General features: G+C 38.7%; 1 protein-coding gene across 1 annotated transcript; it reads right to left on the bottom strand.

Annotated features, from left to right (window-relative positions):
• Positions 1-646: 646 nt before the first annotated feature.
• Positions 647-16,403, bottom strand: LOC117659276 (vomeronasal type-2 receptor 26-like). Its single transcript, XM_087891755.1, has 6 exons — positions 16,215-16,403; positions 14,472-14,760; positions 8,806-9,651; positions 6,527-6,754; positions 3,830-3,956; positions 647-3,442 (listed from the first exon to the last, which is right to left on the bottom strand). The coding sequence occupies exons 2-6, from the start codon at positions 14,754-14,756 to the stop codon at positions 2,523-2,525; spliced, it is 2,406 nt and encodes an 801-aa protein (XP_087747881.1). The 5' UTR covers positions 14,757-14,760; positions 16,215-16,403; the 3' UTR covers positions 647-2,522.
• Between the last annotated feature and the right edge of the window lie 3,570 nt (positions 16,404-19,973).

Below are 19,973 nucleotides of genomic sequence, written 5' to 3'. Positions count from 1 at the left end.
CCCAGCGCTCACTGGTCCTTCACCTACCACTTCCTGTGGTCCACCTGCCTAGGCTGAAGCCCCGCTGTGGTGGGATGGGGCATCTGCATAGCTGCTTCAGGCACCCGCCTCCCAGTCAAGTGGGAGTGGCAGCAGCAGGGGTGAGACTCAGCACTTTTTCCACTGGTGGGACAAAGTTCTGAGGGGGAATTCTTGCTCACCTTTTGCCCACCTCTTGGATTCACCACCGCCCCCCCCTGCTGCTTGGAGCTCCAGGTGGCAGGTGAAAGGTGAGTGAGGATTCCAAAGTTTGGAATATTATATTATATATAATATAATATACATTATTATAGTTATTATAAAATATTATTGACTAGATTTGAAAATATGAGAATGAATGATATATTATCCCCCAGAGCAAAGAGAAGCAGAGATGGTTAAACTGATTATTTTATCCAAAGAAGAGAATATATTTAATTTTGTCTCTATTTTGAAATTGCTTCTGGATTTTGTGCTTACAGTGGGGAAAAAAATGAAACTTTGATTCTGTTTTTGTAAACCAGACAAGCTTATTGTTATAGAAATGGCTTGTACATACTGTTGTGTAAAAGCAAAAAGTTGTGGTTGTAATATTGTTACCTTGTGCTAAAGAGAGAAGGTTGGTGCCTTTTTATTTTTTTTCTTCTGTTACACCATCTCTTCTTTTTTCCCTCCCTCTCTTCTTATTTTTTCATGCTTTTTTCTTTGTATTTTATACTTCGATAAACTAATAAAAAAGTTAAATGTTAAAAGAAAATAAAGTATATCTGATAAAAGACATGTCTCCAAATTCCTAGAGAGATTTGAAACCATGAATATGATTTTCTTCCTCTACAATGTGTGTTTTATACTTTAAACGTTCTCTGCATATTTTCCTCTTCCTTACATGAAAACCTTGTAAGTATGTAAAAATATATTTGCTGCAAATGTGGGTAAATGATATGACTGCTTTTGTAGCAACTGTTCATTTTATTAAGTGACTAAATTAAGAACAATTGCTAGAAACATCGGTCCAACAAAATAGTACAGTATTTGATTTAGGAAAAGTACATAATAAACTAAATGAGCCTGACTTGTGGAGAGTTTTGCTTGAATATGACACTGAAACTTGACTGCTGAATGCACTAGGATACATTGATATGACAGAAATAAAACATATATGAGAATTTATTGGACATTTTGAGAACAGTTCAAAACTTAGTAAGTAGTAATACCCCTCTGATTGCTTAATGTATTTATCAATAAATATTAATAGCTTGCTGATGGAACTCACACCATCTACAAAGTCCTACATCACATGGGAGCAGGATATTTGTGGGACCAACTTTCTCCAATTGTCACTGTCTGCTCCATCAGTTCCAGGAGGAGTGGCATGCTCCAGGTATTGTTTATTAAGGAGTATTATCTAATAGTCCCTTAGTAGTATGCCTTTTATGTAACTGAATCTCCCTTTGGAACATTTCCTCAATATAAAGTTAACTCTTACTGATTGTTAGGAAGGTTCTTTTCTCAGGCATGGAGGTTGAGAGGTTAGGCAAGTTATTGTTGATAATTATTTTTGTTTCATTGTTGTTATTTATTAGTAATTGTTGTTGTTTGGGTATTCCTACCACTGTTTGCAGCAAACTTGTGATTATACACCCGTGCCCCAGATGAATGAAGTGATGCCATGATTGTCTTATCCTAATGCTTGGACACTGTGAGCATCTGTATGGGGAAAGACAGGGTTCAACTGAACCTGGCAACACTGAGTGGCTTTGGGATTTGGGACCTGTCAGTTCTAGGACTATGATGCTGGATGAGGTTGCACTGCTCAAACGGATTCCAGATGTAATCTGGGATCCCCCTGGATTCTTGGCTTCTGGTTGAAGAGAAGGTGGCAGTCATTGGCGGTATGAGCCCCGGTGGCACAGTGTTAAATGCAGTATTGCAGGCTAACTCTGCCCACAGAGTGTTTGATCATGACTGTTTGAGGTTGACTTAGCCTTCCATTCTTCCAAGGTTGGTAAAATGGGGAGTAGATTGTTGGGGGAAATATTCTGATCTTTCAAACTTCTCAGAGAGTCCTGTAAATCACTAAGGAGTGGTATGTCAGTCTAAGTGTTATTGCTATTGCTATAAAAGTGAACCTAAATATACAATTTGTACAGTGTGATAAATACAATATCTTGTCTTTGTTCAGCTGACAAGAGGCATTGGTTTAAGATTTGATATTACAATATTGAATATTGTAATCAAACCCTAATGATGTATCAACCTTTTCAAGTAGACCAGGTCACGAAACTGATGGTGCACGAATTCCAGGAATACTACTTTATTATTATAGGTTTCTGTATATTGACAGTTGAAACCTAGTCCAAAAAATCCACTTTCCCCATTTTAAGAACATTGAAGTCAAATTGGGAGTATTCTGCGTCTTTTTCTTACACATTCTACTTCCTCATGACTGATCAACATTTTATCTCTCCAACTTTCTTTTCAAGACCATGCTAAATTCTTCAAAATCAATTAATATCTGTAATTGTTAGTTTTTTTGTTTTTAGATGGTCCTTTGTGTTGAGTTCTGGTCTCACTACAATTATGTAGCATTTAGGGAAAAAGATAGATCCCAATATTCCTATACTGGAAGCCAAGATGGAGAAGATCTCCACAGCTACCATATATTTTCCTTTGGTGCTCAGATAAGTTGGGACAAAAGTCATCCATACACTACAAAACACCAGCATGCTAAAAGCAATAAATTTGGCTTCATTAAAAGAGTCTGGCAGTTTTCGAGCAAAGAAAGCCACAATGTAGCTGATGAGAGCAAGAAATCCCATATATCCTAAAATATAATAGAACATGTTCCCTGATCCTTCATTGCATTCAACTACAATCTCTTCTGGAAGAGAATGCATGTCCAAATTTGGGAAAGGAGGGCCAGTGCACAGCCACAATATGCAAATACTTGCTTGAATGCAGGAACAATAGAGAATCAGAGAGTATGAAAATCTTTTCCCCACCCATTTTCTCAATTTTGATCCTGGCTTAGTAGCCATAAAAGCTAGAACCACTGTGATAGTTTTGGCCAAAACTGAAGAGACAGCAACTGAGAAGATTATCCCAAATGCAATTTGACGAAGAAGACAGGTCAGCAATTGGGGCTGACCAATGAACAGCAAGGAACAGAGGAAGCAGAGGAAGAGGGAGACAAGGAGAAGATAAGTGAGATTCCGGTTGTTAGCTTTGACAATGGGAGTATTTCGATGTTTTATGAAAATTCCAAGTACCACCACTGTGGTCACAGAAAACGAGAGAGCCAGAGCAGCCAAAGTGATGCCCAAAGTTTCATTGTATGACAAGAAATTTAGATCCTTGGGAATGCACAAATTTTTTTCCTTGTTTGGATATTGTTCTTCTGGACAGTCTAAGCAGTCATCCATATCTGTGAAAATAGATATTCAGAATTCATAGCAGTATTTCATATTTTGTCTATTTGACTGAGAAGTATTTATTAATTTAAAACATCTTATGTCATAAAACAGGCATGAACAACTATGCGCAACAATTCTCATCATTTATTGCCTTTGTTGCCTTCGCTAAAAGCATACAAAAATATACTTCAGCAACATTAACACAGATTCACACCTCTGTTAAAGAGATCCCTATTAAATCTTGCTTTTGGAGAGCTCAGCTAGAATGGATCTCTCATGAATACTGAGAGTGACTTATATGTGTGTGATAACTGTCTCAGTGTGATATGTCTATGTGTGTCTTTATGGATACACTCATTTGCACACACACACAAACATTACAATACCATATTTCCTACCTCTTTCATTTGAAAACTTTCTTGATGGACAAGTATTACAATCGTAGCAACAAAATGGCTTCCCTTCCTTCCTTTTCTTTCTGGAGCCTGGTGGGCAATGATCATTGCACAGAGCAAGAGGTATAGTCTATTCATTAATGAGAGAGAGAAATATATTTTATTCCCTTGAATCCAACCATTTTCAGAGATCAATACATGCATCATAAACTTCTGAGAAATATTCATTAGTTTGTGTGTGTGTGAGTGTTTGTGTAGATATGTACATATTTAAGAAAGAACCGATCCAAAATAGCATGTATTATTGATGGACCTTACCCTCACTTTGAATAATATTTTTCATCACTAATATGTCACCATAATTTACTGTATGTGATTACAGTATCATTGTCATTATTCTGAATTGCTTGAGACTGAGGACTTCAGGGGTCCTCAATCTATACCATCGTGAAGTGAATATATACATATTACTGTAATCTTACAGTAAAGGTAGTGTTAGTACTAACGGAACTGGTTTCTTCTCTGAACGATCTCCAAGGTCTGACAGGTGGCTTCACACTATAAACTTCAACACTTTTAGATGTTCATTTAATATCACAAGACAAGTAGAAAAGGGGGGATTTAATTGCTTGCATCACTCTGTCCCTTTCTCCATTGCCACTGAAGAAGCTCCTGAGTACTTTAATTAAAGCACTGGAAGAATATAGATAATGGGGGACTGTGTGTACATGTGTAGAGAATCCACAATAACCCCCCAAAAAGCTAATTATATAAATGGCCCAGAGAAGTCAACTATCATCCTGTACCCTGGAGCTGACATGCCAAGTATATTTGCCTCGGGTAATTGGAAACCTAATCTTGCGTAGCTTCTTTTCTGGTAATGTTGTATTACTAACTAGAGCATTCAAAACATTTGCTAGACCAATTCTTGAATACAGCTCATCTGTCTGGAACCCACACTGCATATTGGACATTACTACAATCAAGAGAGTCCAGAGATGTTTTACGAGAAGAGTCCTCCATTCCTCTACCCGCAATAAAATACCTTATGCCACCAAACTCCAAATTTTGGGCTTAGACAACTTAGAACTACGCTGACTTCAGTCTGACCTAAGCATAGTACATAAAATTATCTGCCACAATGTCCTTACTGTCAATGACTACTTCAGCTTCAACCACAACAATACACGAGCAAATAATAGATACAAAGTCAAGGTAAACCGCTCCAAACTCGATTGCAGAAAATATGACTTCAGTAACAGAGTGGTCAATGCCTGGAATGCACTACCTGACTCTGTAGTTTCTTCCCCAAACCCCCAAAACTTTAACCTTAACCTGTCTACTGTTGACCTCACCCCATTCCTAAGAGGTCTGTAAGGGGCGTGCATAAGTTCACCAGCATGCCTACCGTCCCTGTCTTAATATTCCTTTTTACTTACTCTTTTCATGTATTCAAATTATGTTTCTACTTTTACCTGTTATCTTATATATGCTTGATAAAAATAAACTTATGAAACTTATATTAACTTACATATTAAGAAGTCACCTTGACAAGAGTCCTTCCTTTTGTGGCTTGAAAGGATTACCATGGTTGAAGCTAGAAGGATGGCCTAAAAGCTAGACAGGTAATAAAAATTCATCTCCTCAATCAGAGATATTAAGATACACAGTAGAACCTTGGGACAACCAAGCATTTCCTCAGTTTGAAAGGTCTCCATTTTTGTGCAGAAAAAAAGAATGGAAGCCATCTGTTTGTTTGTTTTTTCAATTCTTCTTCCCCTTGCAAACTAGCTTTGCAAATCCAAAAATTTCCCGAATAGGATCAACAACTTAAAGTTTGTTGTCTTCCAGACACTTAATATAAAAGTACTAGGGATCAGTGGTGGATTTCAAATTTTTTTACTACCAGTAAAAACCTGTGGGTGTGGCTTGATGGGCATGGCATGGCTTGGTAGGCATGGTTTGGTGGGCGTGGCAGGGGAAGGATACTGTAAAATCTCCATTCCCACCCCACTCCAGGGGAAGGATACTTCAAAATCCCCATTTCATCCCGATCAGCTGGGACTTGGGAAGCAGAGGATAGATGGGGGCAGGGCCAGTCAGAAGTTTTACTACCGGTTCTCCGAACTACTCAAAATTTCCACTACCGGTTCTCCAGAACTGGTCAGAACCTGCTGAAACCCACCTCTGCTGGGGATCCTTAATTGCTGAAAAGAGATCTTCCAATACATAAAATATTAGTATCTCTACCTCTCGCCAGGCTTAAGTCTAAGAAACCAATTTGAAATAACACACCACAGTCTTACAATCTAGATGAAGATGGCCAACTTTTAATAACTACAACCAAACAGAACACACAGATCCAACAAAACCACTTCTAGGAGTGCAGTTTCCCCCCAAAATATGCAGCCATCTGAATAGAATCAGGACAGGCAAAGCTCTTTAGGTAGGGAATAGCTGGGAGTCTGCAATGTGACTGTGGTGCAGACTGCAAACTATATCACATACAGTTCAAAAATGTCTCCTCAGGCAACAAACTATAACACATACAGTTCAAGAATGCCTCCTCGGGAAATTTCAAGGTACCTGGGATGATCTCATCACAGCCATGCCAGAAGCAGTTACATGGTTAGCTCTTTTAGATATCAAATTACAACATCTATTCCATTGCAAATTTATGGGTCCATATTGTGGTGATACCTGTTTAAAATGGGCCTGCCATGTGATTTTTCTTTCGTTGATGGTGAACCTTCTGCCTGATGGGGCTTCAGGATCCATTTGTCCCACTTTCACTTTCATGAAGGATTTGTTAGGGAAAGTAACCCAGTTGATAATGTCAAATCCAGCTAGCAATTCATGCTTCTTGTCAAAAGACACCTTGTCTCCAGCACTGTTGTTAAAGGAAATTCGACTTAGGAAATGATAAAGCTGGAATAAATGAAGTTTTGACAAGTATTACCATAGTGGTGAAACCAGTGAAAATTGTTTGGCTTGGATTAACAATTTGCTATTCCAGCGATGGCTAAACTTTTTGCCATCGTGTGCCAGGAGCGGGGAGGAGGGGTATCATGCATGCCCACACCCATAATTCTATGTGCCCCGCCCTTATGCATACACGTGTGATCCCCCCAAGCTCTTCCCGCTCCTGGCACGTGATGGCCTGGTAGGCCCATTTTTCTCTCTCACCAGGCAAAGAGTCTTTTTAGGAGTCAGGGGAGGGCAAAAACGGCCTTCCTTACCACCCCGGAGGCCCACCGGAGGCTGGAAATGGCCCATTTTCAACCTCTGGAGAGCCTGCTGGGGTGGGGAAGACCATTTACACCCTCCCCAGACTCCTAGAAAGGCTCTGGAGCCTGGGGACAGCAAAAAATGGGCCTTCTGGTCCCAGTGGAAATTGGCAAATAGCCCATTTCTGGCCTCTGGGGGGCCTTCGGGGGGGAGACCTTTTCGCCCTCCCCAGACTCCTAGAAAGGCTCTGGAGCTTGGGGAGAGAAAAAAACAGGGCTTCCCCACCTTCCCCCAAGGCCCTCCGGAGGCAGGAAACAGCCTGTTTCTCTACTTCTGGTGGACCCAGAAGGCGCAAAAATCAGCTGAGCTTGCGTGCCCAATGATATGGCTACGTGTGCCACCTGTGGCATGCGTGTCATAGGTTCACCATCATGGTGCTATTCTCTGAAGCTATTTAATTGTTTCATCACTTCATTATTGGTGGTTCCATAATTTCCTTCCCCAATCAAATATTTCAGTTCAGCTCAGTTTTTAAAAAGGATACTAAGAATTATTAGATAATGTGTTTCAAATGGACATACTAACATTTCTTTTGGCTTTGAAATATCCTGGTATACCTGTGTCACTGATGGGAATCCAAGTATTTCAAAGCTAAGGTTTACTATCTGCCAGGGGAAGAGTACTACTACTGAATTACATTTATATGCTGATTTTCTCCCAGTGACTCCCAGTGGATTTAAGATTGTTGCAGCATCAACACAGTCAAGTGATCAGAATTTGGACATTTGGCACCTGGTATGTAGTTACAACAGTTGCAATGTCCTGGGGTCATGTGATTACCATTTGTGACCTTCCCATCCAGCTTTTGACAGCAAAGTCAATGGGAGAACCTGGATTTACTGAATGATCATGTAATTGATTTAAAAACTATAGTGACTCACTTCCTCTCTGCATTTGGGAATGTGCAGTAATGCATTATCAAACAGAATAGAACTGGAAGTGACCTTGGAGGTCTTCTAGTCCAGCCCCCTGCTCAAACAGGATACCCTATACCAGGGGTCCTCAAACTACGGCCCGCGGGCCAGATACAGCCCACCGAAACCATTAATCTGGCACACGTGGGACCACAAGGCTGCCCCGCCCACATCACCCCACCTACCCACTGGCCCCCACCCACCTTCTAGAGGCTGGGAAGGCCAAAAATGGGATGCGCAGAGGCCTCAGGAGGCCAAAAACATCCCGTTTTTGGCCTCCCCTGCCTCCAGGGAGAGGGAGGGAGAGAGAGAAAGACACACACACACACACACACACACAAACAGAAGTCCCTCACACACCTCCCCCCAAGGCAGCCACATTCCTTCACTAACCTGCTTTCCACCCCCAGGAGCATAACAAATTAAAGTTTAATTTGTGTGTATTGTTTAATGGACCGCTAAATTGGCCACGTCCACCCAGTCACATGACCACCTAGCCATGCCCACCCAACTGGTCCAGCCCCCCAACAGTCTGAGAGACCGTGAATTGGCCCACTGTTTAAAACGTTTGAGGACCCCTGCCCTATACCATTTCAGTCAAGTGACTGTCCAATCTCTTCTTAAAAACCTGCAGTGATGAAGCACCCACTACTTCTGAAGGCAAGCTGTTCTACCTGTTAATCGTATACAGAATGAGAATCCTTCTTTATATAAATGAAGACAACATTAACAACATTGACGCATCAAAATTAATCTGCCTCCTAGATGCGACATTACCTGAAAATACTGTGATTTAGAAGTCCTTGGGTAATTTTTCATCAACACCGCTCCATATTTCCTTCTGGATGAATAAAAGGCATGCAAAGCATGTGTCACAGCATAGACAGCATTATAAACACTGTAGCTTTGACTGGTCATGCTCATTTCAAAAAAAGGCCGTGGAAGGCTTTCCAGTCTCTCATTGCCAGTACAGCTTCCTTTGTCTGTTGCAGAAGCTGGAAACAAGCATTTAAATGCTTGTTCCCAGAAGACTCTGATAAAATGATCGGTCAGAGAACGGGGGTCCTGAAATAGAAGGAAATTCTGAAATGTTGATATCTCCGAGGTGTGACTTGCAAAGGACAAGGCACCGTGGAAGATCTGCATGTTTAAATTGTTTAAAAAGGGCTCCACTGAAAAATCCCAATGGGCTGTCATCACCCATACTTTCTGCACAGGCAGCATCATGTCTGATTCGGCAAGATTGAGCACTATCTGCAAATCTAACATCATGTGAGCATCAGCACTTATAATACAGACATTGACGTTTGCCTTACTCAGCAACAGGGCCATTTCCCTAAACATGTCATTGAAATTAACCACGCCTAAAATGTTGCTTTGAAGCGGCATTCGTTCAGAGAAGGCAGTGCAGATTCCATTATCGGAAAAGTTTTTCTCCAAGATCTGCACAAATGTTTCTCCTTTATCGTCATCCATGGCCATGATCCCAATCCACTTCCATTGAAAATGAAGCAATAGTTGGACTATTCCTGTATACTGATGCGCTTCATTAGGTACCATGCGGTATAAGAAAGACGGGTGGCTTATATCATTCACTGGCGGACTGTATAAACAATAGGTGACCTAAAGGAGAACGTAATTTCATTCATAATAGAGAAATATAAAAATATCTACAAGATCAAACACTTTTTCTGTAATGCTAGTTCTTTTTCTCAGTTTTACAGTCTAAAATTGCCTTCTCTTCTCCACTTTAACTTCCCAAAAGTGTAGCGAAATAAAAAAAAAAGTTGGCAGTTATCCCATGTTGAAGCTCAGTCAAAATATTTCATGTCTGACTCAGATATTATTTTCTCTTTATTTGCAACCTATTGTCTTCCCTGTCTTTTCTTGGTTTTGGAATAAGCATTAAAATAAGATCCAAATAGATATATTCTATTTAGGATATTTTGCAATGTATCAATCATTTTATATTTCACTTCATCATCTTTACATCTTAGGATCACAGATATGAACAAGAAGATATGAAGAGTTGCTGTGTTGGTGAGAGGGGCAGCATATACATTTAGTAAACCAATCAATAAATAACGAACAAATCAATCTTCAAATCCCCTTCTGTGGTCTAAAGCAGTGGTCCCCAACCCCCGGTCCGCGGACCGGTGCCGGGCCGTGGAGTACCTGGCACCGGGCCGCGCAGCGGCCGGGGGACATGAACACTGCAGCGCAAAGGCTCCTGGGCCGTGCGCAAAAGCTCCTGGGCCGTGTGCAATGGGCCGTGCGCAAAAGCTCCTGGGCCGTGCCCCCACCCCTGCGCGCGCTCAGCGGGCCGCGGCGATAAAAAGGTTGGGGACCACTGGTCTAAAGCATTGGTCACCAACTGGTGGTCTGTGAGAAAATTATGGTGGTCCGCAGAAAAATTATTTGCATTTTTTATATTGCACTAAATTAGGGATCCTCAAACTATGACCCCTGGCCAGATACGTGCAAAGAACACTGGTGTTACTGCAGAGAGTCTCCCTCTTCAGGGTCTTTTTGTGTGGGTTGGAGGGGGGCAGAAATTCCAACTTGGGGTTTGTTTCAGCCTCCTGGTGCAGGGTTTTGGGCAAAGGCTGGAGGGAAGTGCCGCTGGTGGCAAGGAACCGGAGGGCCTTGTTCCAGTGGGACTGCATCATAGCCTGCAACTGACTGACCATCTTAGCCCGCTGAGCCTCCAGGTGCCAGTACCTGGCCTTGCACTCCTGCAAGTCTTATTTATTCATTTATTTATTAAATTTATATGCCGCCCCTCTCCGGAGACTCAGGGTGGCTCACAATACAGTCTTCCTTCTGCTTGGAAAGCCTATGCTTCTAATCCTCAGTGAGGTGCTTCTGCTGAGCCTCCTTCTCGGTCAGATCCAATTTGAACTGATCCAGCTGTTTTGCCAACTCTTTCTCGCGGTGGCTGCTTAGCTCCAACAACTGCTTCCTATTGGGGCCCTAAGGAGCCCAGGCAGGAAGGTGAGGAGTGGCTGGCAGGAGAGGGGTGAGTAGAGGCCGGTGAGGTGAGTGACATGTGACTTTTATGTGAGTGACATTGAGTTGGTCATGCCCACCCATGACCACATGACCACCTAGCCAAGCCCACCCAGCCGGTCATTAGGCAGATCATATTAGTGGTCGTGGGATTTAAAATTATGAATTTAGTGGTCCCTGAGATCTGAAAGGTTGGGGACCCCTGGTCTAAAGTCATCCTCAGAGATCTTGGTATAATCTCTAAAGAAGTGACAGATGCTTAGTTTTCCATAGTAATAGATATCTGGATCTACTTTACTATCTTTCATGCAGGAAGCAAACATGCTTTTTTCTTCTCCTAAGCATTTCTTAAAATATTAATGGTCTGGTGCCATATTTTAAAATTATATATATTCCCTCTAGTTTATTTTTGATATAGCAATCTATGTATTATTTTTAAAATATTAATTGTGAATTTAGAGTGTTTTAAACCACGTTGAGAAATTTGGCGGCTTGCTTGTATCGCACACATGGCACATCTGCTTACGTTTTCATCTAAATTCTGTCTTAATTATGGAGTGAAATATTTTAGTATTTCACCTAGTATGAAATCACAATCCATATACTCATCCCGTGCTCCTGTATGTCTGCCATTAATAATTCATACAACATAACTTTTTTTTTTAATTAGATAAGAGAAGCTGGAATTATCAGAGATATCTATCTCCACCGCTCTCTATTTCCCTCTATTAAGTATCCTGAGACTGTGGGGAAATTAAATTTTGTTGTCTTCATCCTCTCCAACAAATTTATTTATCCCAGTGGTATTTAATTACAGCCATGTTTAGTTTGCTTTCCACTAAATGCCTGGCAAACAAAAGAAGCTAATGAATATTAAAGAACCAAAAATTTAAACCATCTAAAACAATTGTCATTCTGTTCCTTGGAATGATGACACTTATAGCCGTGAAACCAGGTCAAAGCATCAAAGTTGTAACTGTACTACTGATAGCACAAATTCAGTGAAATCCTGAGTGAAGAGAGATACCGATGTTGACAACTAATTGTAAATGATAAGAAGCTTAAAATAAAGATGCTCACAAACTTGTTGACTTCACAAACACACTATGTTATTTTCCAACTCACAATATGGAAGTAATTTAGGAATACCTTCTCCTGGAATTTTGTTTCTTTCTAGTCTAATCTGTAGACTATATTAGATCACCAAGATTAGACTGCCTTTGTAATCACCTACGTAAATGCCAACCTGGTCTAATCCATATATTACACCATTTCATTTGCGAAGAATCTATGTTAAGCAGAAAACAGAAAAGGAACAAGCAGTAAATCAAGGAAGTTAAAGATATGAAATAAGAAGAAAAAAATAAATAAAAGAAAAGACAGCTAACCCTAGTTTACATCATTACTACCCTGTTTCCCCCAAAATAAGACATCCCATGATAATAAACCCAATTGGGCTTTTTAGCGCATGGCAATAAGGCCAAGCACTTATTTCAGGGTTCAAAAAAAATATAAGACAGGGTCTTATTTTCGGGAAAACACTGTATCTATATACTACTAAAGCTCTTGTGTCTGTAGAGTGGGTGAAACAGTTCATCAGAGAGCAAAACATTTGAACCAATGTGCCTCAAAGGAGCTAACTTGTGAAATGCATCCAGAAACTGGGACCTATGAGTCCTGTAGAATTAATATTTGGCAAATTTTATAAAATGTTTTAATGACATAAAAATGATCATAAACTATTTTGTAGACGTAAAACAAAGTGTCATAAAACATTTTCTGTGATCAGTTGCTGATGTTTGACCATGGTATGCAGTTCAAATTATGCTGTTTTTCAAATAATCCCAAATGCATCCCTCCTTTCTTGACCCTCTCTTGTTATTATAACACATAATATTATAACACATAATTCTTAAGTATTCAATTCTCATTGCATTCAACTGACTTTTACGGTTCTTCTAACGTGTCTAATTCTCTGTTACATAGCAAAATGTGGAGAACATAGTACTTTTTACTTCCTTTAAAAAGAGACATTTAATTAGTTCACAGCACCTACAAGCTGTTCTAATCATGAACTGACTCCATGTAACTTATAGTTTTCTCCCTTCCTAGCCATGGGTTAAATCAAACCACCACCACCCACAAAAAAATACACCATGTATTCCTCACAACAGATTGCATATTACCACGGCATCATTAATCTGCATTTATACATCTTCTTTTTCCATTTTATTAGTCATATTTTTATGCTGCCCACTCTCCGAGGACTCTGGGTGGCTTACACCAAAGACAGTATACTAAATAGCATATTGCCCCCAACAATCTGGGTCCTCATTTTACCCACCTCGGAAGGATGGAAGGCTGAGTCAACCTTGAGCCAGTGAGATTTGATCCGCTGATCTGCGGAACTAGCAGTCAGCTGAAGTAGCTGTAGTACTGCACTCTAACCACTGCGCCACCTCGGTTCCATCCATTTTCCCATCTCTAGTTAACAACCCATGAAGTACACAAACATTTCTCTACTTGCTCTAATTTTTCACTATTTATGCTTAACTAATAATTGTTCCTTTTCTTTTCCCTGCTTACAATCTAAGATCAGTCAGTGTCAAATAAATGCTGGCTGCCTACAACATAATTAAAAGGAAGCCTTCTTGTGATCATGTTTATCTATTAAGTAAGTTTAAGAGATTTTTTAAATGTGTGACTGATTTATTGTGTACAACACCCAGATTACTTGTGTGATTTAATGGCATTGAGAGGAAGGAATGTGGAGAACCAAAGGAACTGAGAGAAAGAAAAGAAAAAAGAGAACAGTTAAGGGCATGATAAATAGACAAAAGGGCAAGAAGATTATCATCACATTAAAGAGAATGGTTACATTGTGAGAACTAAAACATGATTCCTGTTTAGAAGAATGAACTTTTGTCCTTCCAACAAGGAACCACTTATATCCATATCATCCAACCATAACTAGTATAATTAAATCAGGTTTTAAGTGATTCACCTTCATAAACACATTTACCTCAACCCAAATGAGAGAAATAATGCAATAACTCTCTTCCTGCCTAAAATATCACATTACCAGGGAAGGCAAATGAAATTGCATTACCAGAAGAAAAAAAGGGAGGATCACATATATTTTGTGGTGCTGGCAAAGAGATCTTAAACCTCTTTGTATTCCCCAAATAAACTTGGTACAAGTCATGTTACTCCTGTTCAAACCAAGCTAAATCACTGTAGACAAAATGTAAATAATAAGATGAAGATATTAATTTTCTTAATAAATTCAAATACTTGCTTAATAAATGTAGTAAGTTTCTTAGGAAGTTTTTAGAATATCAATTTGAAGTCCATCCATCTTAAAATTGTCAAGAATCATATACACTGTAGTAGACAATATGTTCCTAAACAAATAGATGTGTGATCCACCTTACCTGCGGAATCTTGTAGATCCCTAAAATAGTAGCTATGTGGAGGGAGGTTTCTGAGTCAGTACCCCCAATGACAGCTGCTGGTATCTTCTTGCTGCAGTTGTAGTTGAGAAGAGTTGGTTTCTGATTAAAGAGCAAGTTCAGCGTGTTCTGATAAGTTATCTGGGCATCAAAGTGGCTATCATAGATATGAAATCCCACAGTCCGATTGGGTAAGATCATGCTGTTTCCATTTATTTCATTCACCGCAAACGCCAAGGCTAGGGTGTGCTGATATTTTTTCAGCATTATACTAAAGTAAAAGAAACATCTTGAGTAAATCATGAAGTTCTATGTTGTGAACATTCCCTTACCATTCCTGCAAGAGGCAATCTCCATTAGAATTCCATTAGAATTTTGTGGTGGAGAATATTGGAAAATGTGAAACTTGACACTTAGATGCTATAGACCACTGCATACCAGAACAACTAGACACAAGAACAGTTTTTTCCTGAGCACCATCACTCTGCTAAACAAATAATTCCCTCAACACTGTCAAATTATTTACTAAGTCTGCATTACTATTAATCTTCTCATCATTCCTATCACCCATCTCATCTCACTTATGACTGTATGACTGTAACCTTGTTGCTGGAATCCTTAGCATTTATATTGACTGTTTTGTAATATGATTTGATTGCTTATTTGTTCCCTATGACTATCATTAAGTGTTGTATCTTATGATTCTTGATGAATGAATCTTTTCTTTTATGTACACTGAGAGCATATGCACCAAGACAAATTCCTTGTGTGTCCAATCACACTTGGCCAATCAAGAATTCCTATTCTATTCTATTCTATTCTATTCTATTCTATTCTATTCTATTCTATTCTATTCTATTCTATTCTATTCTATTCTATTCTAGAATTAATTTATCTTTAACTAGAAGAATAGCTTGATTTGCTTGTAATGGATCTAACCTTCTCTAATCCTTCTAAGGGAGAAGTCCATTTTCAGAGAAAATATGCTTAGAAAAAAATGCAAGTCTTTTACACTGCAAAAGAAGCTAAATATCACTTCATTAAAGTATGCAATAAAACTTTCCAATGATGGATCAGAGAAAAATGGACCTTACTGGAGAGACTTTTCCCCAATGAAATTTTTGGTAGGATGTCTATGGGAATAAATAATGCTATGTATATAATGGCAAGAACTTTAAGCAACAAAAGATTAAGACAAGACTGACTTTTCCCCTTCTCATAATCAAATGTAGCATGTCTTACTGACTGATTTGATCCAATCAGATGTTAAAGATCAGAATAAACTCAGAGCATACAAGGAGATCTGGCAATATCAAAAAATCATAGAGCCAGCCGAGAAGCTTAGGTCCAACTGCTTGCTCAGTGCTGCAGCTTTAATTTAAGACAAATGATTGGATTAAACCCAAGAGCAATAAGATAGCAATCGCTGGGATGAAAAATAACATGTGTTTTAGATCTGGCCACTATATCAATCTCCCATTTTCTATTACCAGAAGAGCATAATAAATGGATGTAGGAGTAAAATTAATCTGATTTCTTGAATCTATGTCATGTTGCTAAAAGCATATCAGTGGCACTGCCAGGAAATAACCAAGTATTACAGAAATCAATGAGGTTTTCCTTACACAGGTTCAACATCACACTTGGGTGTAGGGTGTGAGCTGAAGTCTGCTCCTTCAGAAAAGGAGAAAAGCTGTGAAATTATCCCACCAATTATGACATCACCTGGCTGAAAATATTGATATTGCACTTTCAGAGACTCAGGAATGGTACACACTGCTGGAGATATCCCACAATCTGTTGGTGGCAGCAGCAGCAAACACACAAGAAGTCTCAGGGACAAGAAGGACCTTCTCATGCAGCAGGAAAAATTGTCCCTTAATTTAAGATCTCCTACTCCTACTTTGATCATCATCATTCAGCTGTTTAGTATGCCATGGTCTTTACGATTCTGGATCCTACCACTAAATGCATACACACTGATCTGCTGAATCCATGGATGGATGAATACATACATACATACATACATACATACATACATACATACATACATACACACACACACACACACATACTAACCCACCCTTTGATCAGTTCACGAGTTATATACCTGTATGCAATTAGAATGGAAAAGTATTTTTCCCTGCTTTGAGAGTAATGATAATCACCTTAGATAATCATAAGGTATGCAGTCACTTTTTCCAAAACACTGAAGTCAGCAAATTCTCAGAGGTAACTCCTCCTCCTTTTTTCCCCTCCTCCTCCTCCTCCATCACTGCTTTGTGCAAAACAATGATTGTTTTGTAGAAAGTACTAGAGCTCCTGAACAAAAGGAAGGCTACAGATTAGATTTATTAGAAATATAATCATATATATATATATATATATATGATATGTTAAATATATATAAATATTATATGTATTATTGTTTTAGCACTGGTTTTTTCCTACGTAAATCAAGATGTTTATATATGTAGGAAAAACGCTGGCTAAAACAATAATACACATATAAACCTATGAAAAAAGAACAAAATAAATATTTATATAAATATACATCTATATAATAGTTTAATGAAAAGAACGACTAGGGGAGACATGATAGCAGTGTTCCAATATCTCAGGGGCTTTCACAAGACATCCATCTGAAGACCTGGTTGATGAGTTAATGTAAAGACTTTTCTTTTTAGCTGTAGCATGTCTCAAACCAGATATCTTTCTCTAAGAAGATGCCTGGAATGAGTTAATTAGTGGTATTGCTTGCAGCACAAATTATTTCTCCTGGTTGCTTCATTCTTAAGCTAATAGAAATGGATTTCCACTGATAAATTTTACCTGGCAAATAAATTGCAAACACACATACATGTGCACATGTTTAAGGCAGATCTCACCCCAGTGCTTTTGTTCAAATTCTATATTGGGCTTTTCTCATTTTCTTTCTGTGGAATGAATTTTTTCACCAGTGCTTTACTGGTGAAACACTGTTTATAGCTAATTGAATGTCAACCTCTAACAGTTTAATTTTTCTGCTGAATATTAGGGAACAATGGCACTACGTAGTGCTTTTAATTTGTTTGTTCAGCATGTAAGAGTACAAATGTAGGGCTGCCCCAATGAAACAATTACATCTTTTCCTAGGAGAAGGGATTCCAGAAAGAGATGTTCCATACATCATTTGTATGGAACATATGAAGAACAGTTGCAGGAATTGGATATATCTAGTTTAATGAAAAGAAGTGTCAGGTGTGCTTCCTTCAAAGTCCAGGAAAGAATGACCCAAACTCCATGATTTATAGAGAAAGATACTTTTACTAGAAAATGAAGTGAACGCAACCAAAGAAAGCTGAAATTAAAGGCAATAGGCGTGAAAATTGCATATAGAAAGCATCTCCTCCCACTGTCCATCATAAATCATCCAATCCAAAGGTCTCCCAGGGGTCAGGTGGAAGCACGTCTGGCAGCGTCATCAATCAGGAATGCCACGACGGTTGACCCAATAGCAACTTCAAAGATTCAGTTTCGTTTCTTTCAAAGTCCTCCAGCACGCTTCCCCCCACCAGGCCCCCTAGCTCTCCCCCCTCCCATTTCTTATGGCAGCCAGAGCAGTAAAAGCGGAGGCTGACAAGAAGGACTAGTGGTGACATGTTAGCCTCAAATGAGACCGATCACTGTTGTGTCATCTGCGAACTTCAATAGTTTAACAGATGGATCGTTAGAGATGCAGTCATTGGTATATAGAGAGAAGAGAAGTGGGGAGAGCACACAGCCTTGGGGGGGGGGGGTTTACTGTTCTAATTGTACAGATACCCGATGTGATTCTGCTTAGCTTCACCTGCTGCTTCCTGTCTGTTAGGAAGCTTATGATCCACTTACAAGTGTTTTCAGGTAACTGTAGCTGGTTTAGCTTAGTTAGAAGAATGTCTGGAATGATGGTATTGAATGCTGAACCGAAGTCTACAAAGAGGACCCTTGTGTAGGTCTTTGGAGATTCAAGATGTTGTAAGATGTAGTGCAGAGCCATATTAACAGCATCATCTGTTGATCTATTTGCTTGGTATGCAAATTGCAAGGGGACTAACAGCGGATCCGTGATGGTTTTCAAGTGGGACAGCACTAGTCTTTCAAAGGTTTTCATGACTACAGATGTTAGAGCAACTAGTCTGTAGTCATTCATCATGGCTCATGAATTAATTAGGGCATCTTTCGGAAACTTGACACTTGCAAGATTGTGGTTTCATAGTCTGGATTACCTCAAATGATTGACATCAATCTTTCCCACCTAAAAGTGCTTCCCTCCTCAGCTGCTTTTACATTGCAATGAATTAGGGAGAATCAATTCTGAGATGGTTATAACATTTCCTAAATGAGATGGTTATAACATTCTTCTTTCAATTGTTTTTATTAAAGTCTATTATATGATAAAATATTTAATAGATATTTTTGATATCAAAAAGGTAAAGAAAAACAAAGATAAAGTCAAGAAAAATCAAGAAAGAAAAAGTAAAAGAAAAAGAAAAGAAACAAAGGTATAGAAAGAAAAATAAAAACCAGTGGTTTCTGATTTTTTTATTTTATTTTTATAAATTTTCATTCATAAACATTTTTGAAAAACAGTGCATTGTCAGAGTATCATTTACAAATAGAACAAAGCCAAAGAAAGTTGGTAGTAAATATTAACACACAAATTAATAGCCATAGTGATAATATAATAGCAGTAATAATAATATAACCAAAAAGTTTAAACTAGGTTTTTTCTTACATTAGCTTATTTACATTTTGATCAATTACTATGTTTATAGTTATATACAGTACCTCTTTATTTTCAATATTGATAATATTAACATTCATAATCTTACTTTCTCTAATTTCTACCTCTTTTCTCTATCCATTCATAAAATTTATTCCATATCCGATAGTATTCTGAATGTTCTTTATCTTTAATTTTTAAAGTTAGTCTGTCCATTTCAGCACAGTCCCAAATTCTTCTAATTACATCCTCATCTGATGGGATGTTCATATTTTTCCAGTATTTAGCATATGTGATCCTTGCTGCTGTCAGTATATGTAACACTAAATTTTTGGTCGCTTTATCATAACCCTCGAATAGTATATCTAAGAGGCATGTTTCTGGTTTAAACTCAATATTTTGTTCAGTTATCATTTCTAGCCAGTTATGTATGTTCTTCCAATCTTTTCTTCCTTTACCACATGTCCACCACATATGGTAGTAGGTGCCTGGGGTCTAATTGCATTTCCAGAATTTGGCGGATAGTTTACTGAACATTTTCTCCAATCTGTAAAACATTTTGTATAGGGTCAACTTGTCTATGGCTTTTTGGATCAGTCATTTTTTAATGTGCTTCCAAGAATTCATCAGGGTTGGAGCCAATATTCTATTGTTCCAGAGAATTCCATCTTTAAAGGCACAGAATTAGCAAAATGTTTTCTTAAATGATATGTTTTATTGGAATTGGTTTTTTTCCTTAT

Source organism: Pantherophis guttatus, chromosome 4 (assembly GCF_059756535.1).
Source record: "Pantherophis guttatus breed Tessera chromosome 4, ASM5975653v1, whole genome shotgun sequence".
NCBI lineage: Eukaryota > Metazoa > Chordata > Lepidosauria > Squamata > Colubridae > Pantherophis > Pantherophis guttatus.
Note: the sequence above shows the minus strand (reverse complement) of the source record. Positions and strands in the feature narration are given on the sequence as shown.